General features: G+C 35.9%; 2 protein-coding genes across 2 annotated transcripts; one reads left to right on the top strand and one right to left on the bottom strand.

The window, feature by feature from the left end:
- The first annotated feature begins 6,876 nt into the window (after window positions 1-6,876).
- Window positions 6,877-9,293, top strand: LOC103948668 (eukaryotic translation initiation factor). Its single transcript, XM_048591890.1, has 5 exons — window positions 6,877-7,205; window positions 7,766-7,934; window positions 8,302-8,427; window positions 8,813-8,878; window positions 8,950-9,293. The coding sequence occupies exons 1-5, from the start codon at window positions 6,973-6,975 to the stop codon at window positions 8,995-8,997; spliced, it is 642 nt and encodes a 213-aa protein (XP_048447847.1). The 5' UTR covers window positions 6,877-6,972; the 3' UTR covers window positions 8,998-9,293.
- A 460-nt stretch (window positions 9,294-9,753) lies between these two features.
- On the bottom strand, window positions 9,754-11,094 carry LOC103948669 (protein PROTON GRADIENT REGULATION 5, chloroplastic-like). The gene is made up of 2 exons (XM_009359713.3): window positions 10,698-11,094; window positions 9,754-10,051 (listed from the first exon to the last, which is right to left on the bottom strand). The coding sequence occupies exons 1-2, from the start codon at window positions 10,959-10,961 to the stop codon at window positions 9,947-9,949; spliced, it is 369 nt and encodes a 122-aa protein (XP_009357988.1). The 5' UTR covers window positions 10,962-11,094; the 3' UTR covers window positions 9,754-9,946.
- Window positions 11,095-11,968: the final 874 nt, after the last annotated feature.

Below are 11,968 nucleotides of genomic sequence, written 5' to 3'. Positions count from 1 at the left end.
GGAATATACATATAAGGATCAGTCCCCTGGGCGATGTGGGATGTCACAATCCACCCCCCTTAGGGGCCCGACGTCCTCGTCGGCACATTTCCGGCCAGGGATAGGCTCTGATACCAATTGTCATATCCCGGCCCGGGTGGGACGACTTCCCGGGCCCGCTCCATTACCGTAGCACGATATTGTCCGCTTTGGGCTTACCATTCCCTCACGGTTTTGTTTTTGGGAACTCACGAGCAACTTCCCAGAGGGTCACCCATCCTGGGAGTGCTCTAGCCCTCTTCTCGCTTAACTTCGGAGTTCCTATGGAACCCGAAGCCAGTGAGCTCCCAAAAGGCCTCGTGCTAGGTAGAGATGGAATATACATATAAGGATCAGTCCCCTGGGCGATGTGGGATGTCTGATACCAATGTCACATCCCGGCCCGGGCCCCCACCACAACCCGGGCCCGCTCCACCACCGTAGCACGATATTGTCCGCTTTGGGCTTACCATTCCTTCACAGTTTTGTTTTTGGGAACTCACGAGCAACTTCCCAGTGGGTCACCCATCCTGAGAGTGCTCTAGCCCCTTCTCGCTTAACTTCGGAGTTCCTACGGAACCCGAAGCCAGTGAGCTCCCAAAAGGCCTCGCGCTAGGTAGAGATGGAATATACATATAAGGATCAGTCCCCTGGGCGATGTGGGATGTCACACGAAAAATGTTATAAAAATAAGTTATTATAAATTAATTCAGCATAATCACAAGAAAATACTGAAATATTAGGAAACATTGTTTATAGTATAAAAAAACGAAAAAATAGTTCCTTAATTACCATAAATTGTGAAATAGAATTAGCAAAAGAACATAAAATACAAACGACAGCTATGATAGGTACAGAGAGTACAATGAGTGTCATAAGAGAAGAATTAGTACCATAAAAATATAGACAAAAATTAGCAAAACCAGTGAGAATAACACAATTTGATGAGAGGTCAGTTTACTTAACACATTGTATTAATAATGAGTCTATTAAAATAGAAAAACAACAATTTAATTTACCATTAACATTTGTTTCGCCAGTAGGATCATACCCATGCATTTTAGATTTGAATTTTTTGAAAAGTTTACAAGGTTTTTTATTTATGAATCCTAGCATAACATTTTTCAAAAGAAGTATTACAATAACAGACCAAAGTAATACTGTAGAAGCATATAAAAATATAAGTATAGAAGAACCTAATAGTCAAGATGGTTATTATTTAGAAAACTCAAAAGAAAATGATGAGCATAATAATATAGAAGAGTTTGATGAAGAAATATTTGAACATGAATATCCGATTTTAGAAGAAAAAACTCGTATAGAAATATTACTGTTAGATAGACCAAAGAGTTTAGAAGAATTATTACAATTAGCAGAACAAACTAGAATTATAGGAGAAGACCCTTAATTGCATTGGAATAAAAATAAAATATTAGCAAAATTAGATATCAATCAAGATTTAACCATTAAGACAGCTGATATGCCTTATAGCTTATTAGATAAACAAGAGTTTGAGCAGCAAATAAAAGAGTTGTTAGATTTAAAAGTAATTAGACCTTCCAAGTCTAGACATAGATCAGCAGTACTTATTGTGAGAAAACATTCAGAATTAAAGAGAGGTAAGGCTATAATAGTTTATAATTACAAGAGATTAAATGATAATACATATGAAGATAGTTATAAGTTACCAAATAAGGATGAGCTCATAAATAAAATTCAAGAGAGTAAATATTTTAGCAAATTTGACTGTAAATTAAGATTATGGCATATACAATTAGCAAAATAATCAATTGAGTGGACAACTTTTACTTGTCTAGAAGGACATTTTGAGCGGCTTGTTATTCCATTTGGACTTAAAAATGCTCCATCAATCTTTCAAAGAAAGATGGACCAAATTTTCAAGAAATATGATAAATTTTGTAGTGTTTATGTAGATGATATTTTAGTATATAGTAAAAGTAGAAATGAACATATGAAGCACTTAGAGATAGTTTTACAAGAATTTATTGAAAATGGAATTGTAATTAGCAAAAATAAAATAGTATTAGAAAAGCAAGATATAGAGTTTTTAGGAATGTATATCAAGTCAGGTACAATACAATCATAAGATCATATAATTAAAAAGGTCTTAGAATTTCCAAATAAGTTAGAAGACAAAAAACAGTTACAAGCATTTTTAGGATTGTTAAATTATGCAAGAAATTTTATCCCTGATTTTGGAAGAAAAAATAGCAGTATTACAAAGTAAAACTAGCAAAACTGAAAAAAAGTATTTTAATAGTGAAGATATTAAATTAGTTAAAAATATAAGGGAAGAAATTATTCAACTTAAGCCATTAACATTATCATTAGATGATAGTTACAAAATAGTTGAAACAGATGCTTCATCATTAAGATGGGTAGGTATACTATACCAGAACAAGCATAAGGATTCACCAAAATCTGATGATCAATTTTGTAGATATTCATCAAGAAAATTTAGTGATGTACAGTCAAAATTACCATCAACAGACTTAGAAATTTTAGGAATAATTAACTCACTTGAAGCATTCTCTTTATTTTTACATAATGAAGTTTTTACGATTAAAACAGATTGTCAAAATATAGTTTCTCATTATAACAAAATACATGCTAATAAACATGCAGCCCGAAGATGGACTAATTTTGTTGATTCAATTACAGAAAATGGTTTTAAACCAATTTTTGAACATATAAAAGGTAATGACAATACATTAGCTGATATCTTATCAAAATTAATTCTTTGAACAGAAATGGAATATCGTGAACCATCATCCTCAAATAGCACAAGATCACAAGGTAGAAGAGCACCTCTCAATAGCATAATGATGCACCATGGACCTCCACCATACATTGGATTCCAAAATAGCATAAGCAGACTAACATCACCACCAATAGCCACTTTCAATTTTAATGGCAATATTGTTGAAGGAATCATAAATCCAACTCTGAGATATAGGACAAGGGTACCAAAACTCTCTGATAAGCAACAGGTTCTCTTAGATAATTTTTGGAACATCCAAATCAAATAGCCAAGTATGAGGTTAGGTCATAAAAAACTAATTAGAGCCTTAGAACAAGAGTTTGATCATTTTAATTTCAATTTCCATCAAAACCAGCATTATATTCATTCCCTTGAGCACAACTTTCAAGTCATTTCTAGAGATCATGAGTCATTACTTAGTAAGTTTACCAAAATGAACCAAGAACTCCAATCTCTTAGAATGCAACAAAAGGCAAGTGACACCCTGAAAAGAGAATTGAAAATAGGTTTGAAAACAACTGATCAGCATAAGAATAAAGAAAAAGAGATTATTGAACCCATAAGACAAGAGGCTAATGAGTCCATAGAAGAGATTAAGATTGAGCTCTTAGAAGAAGACATTGAAATGAATCAGCATCAAAATAATAAGCAGCATTAGCATCTGAGTAACAAAGAAAAACAAGAAAAATATGAAAGTTTTCTTAGGAATTTACCTTTAGACTTAATATTAGATGATAGTTTATTAGAAGAAATTTCAAAAGCAAAACTAAGAATAATACCACCAAACATGCAAAATGAAATCCTGAGTAGAGCATCACAGTGCATGAAAGAATTACAATTACAATTACAATGTGCTTTGTATCAGTCAATCTTTGATCCAAAATCAGGGATGAACATTATTACAAATATGTATCCATCATGTCTTTGTGATAGTACAGAGAATTGTATTTGTAAACCAGAGATTAGCATAGATGTGACCAGGATTAACATGAGAGATTTTAGACCATGACATTTTAGTTATGAGCATCAGAAAAAGCATAATGTAGTAAAAGTTACCTCTGATTTACTATTAGAGTTTGGCTATCTTGATAAAATATTCATTAATCATATTTTCTAACTAGAATAATTTCTTGAAAAACTTATGAAAGTAGCAGAAGATTATCTGGAAAAGTGGAAAGAAATTTGCATAAGTTTTATTAGTAGTCATCCAGATTGGTATGTATATATGCATAAGAAGAAAGTTAGGCATATAACCATGATTAATGAAGAGTCCTTTAGACTATACCCTATCACTCCACACAGGTGGACTCCTTCATACAACAATATTCTAAAATTTCGAGGGATCCAAATGTTTGCCTTAGATGAGTTTGAAGATTTTAGGTATGATATGATATTAGTAGCAAGAAGAAATGCATATTTACAGCAAGTCAAAAATCTATCATTAGCCATACTGGAAGCCTCAAAATTTCAAAAGAGAAACAAAAGATATGTAGTACAAGGTGAAAGAAAATAGAGAAAGAGACGCAGAGCTAGTAGAAGGTGATGAATAGTACTGGAACAATTTGACAGAAAAAGAGCTGCATAACATCAACAATATGATGGAAGCATGAAAAGTTAGCAGCAAATTAGCATAAGTTGAATAGCATCATGTAAAATAATGTATTTCCAAACAGAAATGTCAACATTATTGTGGACCGCTTTTAATGGCATAAGAGTAAATAAAGAAAAGAGATTGATCCATTATAGACTTTTCATACACAAAATGTCCTTTTGATTAAGAATGAATAGTGTCAAGCCATTTTCGTTAAAACTCCCAAGATAAAAAGAAGAGATAAAAAAAAAAGATAAAAAAAGTTACCATCTTCTTTCCCATGCACGCCAACTTTGCAACAAAAACATTTTCAAATTCTGGCATTCTCCACAAACGCTCCCCTAGCATCTACCCAACCCTGTCCAGACTTGCATAGCTCCATCTAGAACAATGGCCGCATAATTGCAACAACAATCTAGCAGAGAAGCGAATTCTCGCTCTTGGAGTCAATTTTCAATGACCTAAGGTATGGTCGCACTTCCTTGCACCAAGTAATATAAAGGTGAGGAAATAAAAGATGGTGGGACCATTTTAAGTGTAAGAAAAGGGATACGAGATTAGTTAAAGATAAAAAATAAAAATAAAAGAACTGTTATTAACATTCCAAAAATTTCGTTCTACATTCTTTACAAGTGTATTTTTCTTTCTAATTACAGAAAGTTTGGAGTGTAAAATGAGATTTTTGAAGTGTTAATAACAATTCCCAAAAAAAAGGATATCATCTTCTTTCTTACGCACGCCAGCTTTGCAACAAAAACATTTTCACATTCTGGCTTCTCTACATACCCCCTAGTGCCCGTCCAACCTTGTCTAGACCTGCATAGCTTAGCCTAGAACAATGGTCGCATAAGCCCAACAACAGTCCAGCATAGGGGCGAATTCTTGCTCTTAAGGTCAATTTTTGATGAAATGTGTGCTCAAAACAATGGTCGCATGAGCACAACAATAGTCTAGCAGAAGGGCAAATTCTCTCTCTTAAGGTCAATTTTTGACGAAATGTGTACTCACACCTCCTTGCATCTCAGTAGCTTCACCACTGCTCACCATTATGCTATCCTAATAACTAAATAGTATATATTTTCGAATGGGCATTTTAATTTTTTATGGTCAGAAAGCTCTTAGTGGTGGAATATAAATTATTCATTTTCGCCCAAAGATGTAAATAAAAATTTATGTTTGCATGTTCTTCTACGGTGATGGTTTTGATGATCAGAACAAGTTGCCATGTTTTTCTCTTTGAAGATGAGTTGTTGGTGATTTCCTTCTCGGCTTAGTTGAAGTTTGTGTTTATTTGTGCCACCCAAAGGTTGTGTGGCCTCATTTTCGTGATGGTTTTGTGTATTCCTCGATTTGGGATTTGTCACTACTGATCTATTGCGGAAGATTTACACCGCTAGTTCTTCTGTATTGTGCTGTTTGTGGTGGTTATGTAGAGAATGTACTTATGTTTGTTTGTTGTGCTTTGCTCTTTTCAGATCAAGGATTTGATCATTGAAAAAATACACCCAGTTTAACGTACACCCAGATGAATGTACTTTCTAAAATCATGTTTTAATCCTTAATGAAATATCTTTGGATAAAAAAAAAACCCCAATTTTCTCATTCAGTAACATGGACGAATGTCATCACCATTAAACGTCAACACCACACTAAGTGACAGACACCTCATCTATTCATAAACAAAAGAGAAGAAAAAAAGACTCTATGCGAGTCACGATCGTCCAATACTATGGCCATCACACTGCATCCAACACCTGCCACCAGATGCAAAGTGGGTTTGATTTGAATGGGGTCAATAACCATTGAACGATGAACGTTGATTAAGTGAGAGGGTTATGTGATGAGGATGAAAATTTTCAACCGTGATAAGAATTGAGAGATTTAAGTGTCATTTTGCTCCAAGTGCCTTTAATCTAGAAATTTCATCAACTATCAAATTTATACTTCAATTTGCCTAGTATTTTTATGCCACGAATGTTTGATTAGCATCTTCTTAAAAGACAAATGCTAGGCAGATTGAGGCTTTAAGAAGATTCTAATCAAACAATTACGGCATATTAGGCATATTGAAGTACTAAATTTAAGAAAATATGATAATTTTTTTATTTAAAATTTGGCAAAAAGATTGTACATACATCATCTTCCAAGCTTCATTCACCCGCTCATTTTGTGAGAATTTAACTAAATCTCAACTGTTGCCGCGTTCCACTCTTTTAGGCTTTTGTTTGGGATAATAATCTTCTTTCTTTGTACTAAATTGTAAGATGTTGAGTTTGAATTTGATGATTTTGAGAGTAATTTATGGGTACGTTACTACAGCGACATTTTGCATAATAATACAATGACGTGTGTTAAAAATTTCTTCAAACAACATTGCATTGTTGTCGACCCACCTAGTTGGGCTCATGCGAGCCTACCCATCGGGTCAGACCAGGGGCACATAACATAACAATGGCCCCGCGGATCCTCCAAATATAAGGACCCGATTCCAAAACCGTGTGCTCTCTCCTTTCTCCTCCTCCTTCCAATCAACAAAACCCAGACGCACAGACGGCTCAAAAGGTTTTCACAAGTGACAACAATGGCGACAGAGGTAGCAGCAGCGGTGCCGCGAACAGAGGTGGACACACAGGAGAATATTGCGGCTGAGGCGGCGGCCTCTGATACCAAGATACAGGCAAGCAGCGGTCCCCACAAGCTGGAGAGAAAGTGGACCTTTTGGTTCGATAACCAATCCAAGCCCAAGCAAGGTGCTGCGTGGGGCTCCTCGCTCCGCAAAGCCTACACCTTCGAAACCGTCCAGGAGTTTTGGTGGTAAGAATTAGATTACATGAGCTAAACCTAATGCCCCATTTCTTCCCCTTTGTTAATTTGGGATTTTCAATTATTGGGTTTGAATATTGAATTAATTTTATTTCTCTGTATTTTTTTCCATTCGGTTTTTGTTTTCGTATTTATGATATGTGGGTGTTTGCTGACTTTTGCTAGTTTGTTTATTGGTATGTGATTTGTAATTAGATCGTGTTTGGTTGATGAGAAAATTTAGTGGAATTTTTCTGTAAATCCAAGTAATGTACCAGAGTATTTGGTCTTTTTGTTTCAAAAAATTGAGCTTTAACGTTTCTAACTTTGTAATTAGATTATGCTTGGCTGATGAGAAAATTTAGTGGAGAATTTTTTTAAGTCTAGACAATTAAGCTACCCAGCTGCATTTAGTTAATTTTTTAATATTTTCGGTTCTTCTCCATCCGAATTATAGTTTCATTGTGGACCTACAAACTCTGATTATATGCAACTTCACTTGAATCAAGTTCTGAATTTTAATCTGATTCCAATCCGGAAATTTGACGTTGAGATGCAAAATCTGTTTGCAGTCTGTATGATCACGTATTCAAGCCCAGCAAGTTGACAGTTAATGCAGACTTCCACTTGTTCCGGGCTGGGGTTGAACCAAAGTGGGAGGATCCTGAGTGTGCTAATGGAGGGAAGTGGACTGTCACCAGCAGCAGGAAGGCTAACCTTGATACCATGTGGCTAGAGACTGTGAGATTTCGATTTCCTTATAGTTAAACATTATACTGATTCACGCGCACTTACACAATACACACACATATAGAGGAATCATAGTTTAGGATACTTCTTTCCAGACATTGAATCAAGACATACAATTAGACTTGATTTCACCTAATTAACGGTTTTGATTGATATTGCCAAATAGCATGCTAAACTATATGGACACTGAATATTGCTCTGTATATAATCTTGATCTCCTCAGCAGTGAGAATGGTTGGTTCTTGCTCACTGTGGCAGAAGATTATTGTATGCATTGGGCTAGTCACTTAGGTTGATTCATGTTACGTTAGGGTTTACTTGAAAATTGATACTAAGGGGTTTCTATTTTATTGGATAGTTGATGGCACTGATTGGAGAGCAATTTGATGAGGCTGATGAGATATGCGGAGTGGTAGCAAGTGTGCGCCTGAGGCAGGACAAACTTGCACTATGGACTAGGAATGCCGCAAACGAGGCTGCACAGGTGTCATTCAAACTTTCACTTTAAATAGGATGTTTTAAGCATTGTGGGTTTGCTTGATCTGTATTCCTGTTTGGGTGAATTTTAATCTGCTCTGATGTTAACAATGATATAGTTAAAGCCCCAGCTTATCTGTGAACTATGATATAGATCTCTGCATATCCTAAGAAGCGAAACCATCCATGAAAAATTGCTGATCTTTATTAATCAACTGAAATATGATTCTTAATACGAATTTGATTTTATATTATATACTCGATTGACCTCTGCCCTATTAGCAATAGGTGGATCCATTAATTGTTGATTCTATTTCCTTGAATTTTTGCATGTGATCTGTTGCAACTTTAAGATGTGGGCAAGTGGCTGAATTTTTTATCTTGTCATGCAGATGAGCATTGGGAGAAAGTGGAAGGAGATAATCGATGTTACCGATAAGATCACCTACAGCTTCCATGTAAGTTTCAGTTGGTATTATTTGTGTTGGAGTTATCTTAATTCTACTTCTCACTTCTTCTGTCATTGCAGGACGATTCTAAAAGGGAAAGATCAGCAAAGCCTCGATACTATGTGTAATTGATTTGGTGCCAGGTCTTCACTCTTCATTACCAAAGTTGTGAACACCATCACAAATTTTCTGTTGAGAAAAGCTAGAGGAGATGTTTGTCTACATATATTTATTACCATAGTATGATCTTGTTCTTTATGTTATGATTTGGAAAAATTTTCAAGTAGGCAGAAACTAAGATTTGTTTGTAACATTCAAAATTTCTCAGAGTACACCTAAAATTAAGTTTTGTTTGTAATACACCCATGCTTTACTTGAGTTGACAATCAAATGATTCAAATCTGCATGATTGCTAGATTTCTTATTTCTCGCTCTTGTAGATGGATATTGTGTATCTGATTAGCCATAGCGTTTGATTTCACGAATGGTTAATCGAGGTTCAATTACAAGGTTAACTTGCAGATTTATAGCAGTTTCAGTTTGGGAAGATGTTACTTGTAGGGTTCTGTTATTGTTCCAGGTTCTATCCAATAGGCCAGGCAGATACTATTGGGGTGGATGTCTTGACTGCCAATTTCCGATACTGGTGGTATCGGTGGCTGCCAGTTTTAATGTTGAGGTTTGTAGTTGCCCTTCCTTCCGCTTTCTTTATATTTCAAATCGATGTTGTAGGAAATCCGGCATTTATGCTCTATTGAAGGCCGATATTGGGGAAATTTCGAGGATACGGGTGAAGAACTTTGGTTTACAGGGGCGGACACACGATCCTAGCCAACCGGCCCAGCTCAGGTTTAGTAATGAAACAGTGGAACTTGACTGAAGAATGATCATGAAAAGTGCATATGTTATGGAGAGCAGACATCAAATTATACATTGTGGTGATGTTGAAGGAATCCCAGCTGGTGGGGAGTATATGCATGTGGAAGTCGTTTTGGAATGAAGTATGAAAATTACACTATAACATCAAATTTCTACTTGTGACAACAAAATGGAGGTGTCCATGCTCTACTGATTCGATCATGCCAGGAACCCCAGCCGTTCTCCGTTCTTCTTCGCCAGCCGGATCAGTCCTTGCCTTTGTTTCGCGTCTGCTCCGATCGATTTGCAGAATTCGGTAATCACCTGCAGGGAATATAGAGTTTCTTAATAATTCAAGAACATCTATATAATACCACCCCTTTTCTTTTGGTTCGAATGAAGGCTAAGATCTTGGAGAGGGAAAACTTTATATGCTTATAAAGGTATACAATTCCATAATTCCATAATTTGAGGGAACCGAACGTGAAACTATCACAATCTTAACTCGTTACCATACTCTGTCTCTCTCACCACTTGGTTTTGTGAGGTAAAAAGAGAAGGTGAACAAAAAGAACATAATTGAAATTACCTTCAAACAAAAACCCTCATTTTTTCAACTATTCGTCTTTTTACCTACCAATTATGTTTTCATCTTAAACAATTGAAAACCAAACTGAAAATTTGATATTAACAAAAAAGAAAAACTGAAAATTTGATGGTTACCAATTTAAAGCATTTTCAAAGTGGTATATGTGACTTTTTTTCTCTTGTTTTGAACAGTATTCTAATTATTTTTAAAGTAAACTATGAGAAAGGGTTTTCAAACTTGAGTTCGTATAGAGACGCACGCTGATATAACTAACTATACCCAGAATTGATCATCGACAATACTAATGGTTGATCAAGAATGACACATTACTTAACCAAAGTTTAATCTTAGACACAAGGGGAAGATTTACTTATTAATTACCTGCGAGTGCAAGGCAATAGCTTTGCCTCTAATCTGATTGAACCTCTTCTTGCCAACAATGTTACGTGTGACAACAACAAGAGGTGCAAAGACACCCTTGCCTTCATTGACGTTCTTCATCATCGGCTGCGCTCTCACTGCCTTCCCAACTCTCACTTGGCTCGGGACCGCCTTCACCAGCGTCCCATAATCTTCTCCGACAACCGAACTCCCCCAACTTCCATGGAACGACGAACTCAAACTTGCAGAAACTGAGGTTGCCATTGAACCAATACAAAAGAAACAGAAAACCGGGGCTCTAGTTTCTGAGAAAGTTGCGGACTTTAATGTTTTTGTGACTCAACTTGTGATAGTTGTTGTGTAATTTCGAGAGCCTTTGGTTTATTGTATTGGATAGCAGTTAGGAGCCACATATATTTATGGCCTTAGATTTTTGTTCAATTTTTTTTTTTTTAACTTTCCACAAATATGTGTATTATTTGCAGTCTTTTATGGCACTGACGGTCCCTATTTGTTTGGAGGATCTGAATCTGAATTGGGTTTGGTCCACTTGTCACCTTCTTGGAAGCCACTCTGTCATGCGTGGGATGATCCTAGCGGTTGGTTTGAGAAACCCTTTTTTGAAACTTTTCAAACAGGGACATTATAGAAAGCAAACTTTGAATTAAACAGAATGGTGCATAATAACCACGAGCTTCATCGGTTTGAACTAGACCGTTGAAATATGTACAGGTAGGTGAAGGGTTGGCGCGGACAATGCGTCCGGCTCCAACACTCAAGTTCGGATTTCCTTCTTCATTATGTAGAGTAGGTTAGATTACTGTGTTGTTAAAAAGAACTAGTCTGTTGAAATTGAAAGGAAAAAAACTTGGCTACTGACACGTAAGAAGTTGTATTCCAACACGCAAATTGACATACAGCACAAGATTTTTGTTGGTTTTGTGATTCAATGAGATGTTTTTGCCCGTGACTGATTGACTCTCCTTACATATAAAGAATGAGATGGTGTTTATTGCAAAATTGCATGTCAACAATTCAACTAGTTCCTAGTAGGTGCATGTGAAGAGCATGAATTTTCAACCTTCGATGGTTGAAGTCATAAGAATAAGAAGATTCTGGAGAAAGGTTTCAAATTTGCTTCCTGCGGACGGTGCTTGAAGCACATCAGAAGTGTCGCTATAGGTAAAAAGTGGCAAAAGCTTTAACAATGAGGAAAATTAGAATTTGGAAGCCATAAACAAAAACAGCATGATTCAAAAACTGCGAAAAGT

Source organism: the organism of the source record quoted next, unplaced genomic scaffold, assembly GCF_019419815.1.
Source record: "Pyrus x bretschneideri cultivar Hongxiangsu unplaced genomic scaffold, Pyrus_bretschneideri_v1 Contig36, whole genome shotgun sequence".
In the NCBI taxonomy this organism is placed as follows: domain Eukaryota; kingdom Viridiplantae; phylum Streptophyta; class Magnoliopsida; order Rosales; family Rosaceae; genus Pyrus; species Pyrus x bretschneideri.
This window is presented reverse-complemented; position numbering and strand designations above follow the sequence as displayed.

Bases quoted from the DNA above. Each gene is read 5' to 3' on its own strand.
- LOC103948668 (XM_048591890.1), top strand. From the start codon at position 6,973: ATGGCGACAGAGGTAGCAGCAGCGGTGCCGCGAACAGAGGTGGACACA. The intron at 8,428-8,812 runs GTGTCATTCAAA...CTTGTCATGCAG, and splicing joins CCGCAAACGAGGCTGCACAG to ATGAGCATTGGGAGAAAGTG. The intron at 8,879-8,949 runs GTAAGTTTCAGT...CTGTCATTGCAG, and splicing joins AGATCACCTACAGCTTCCAT to GACGATTCTAAAAGGGAAAG.
- LOC103948669 (XM_009359713.3), bottom strand. From the start codon at position 10,961: ATGGCAACCTCAGTTTCTGCAAGTTTGAGTTCGTCGTTCCATGGAAGT. The intron at 10,052-10,697 runs GTAATTAATAAG...TATTCCCTGCAG, and splicing joins CTATTGCCTTGCACTCGCAG to GTGATTACCGAATTCTGCAA.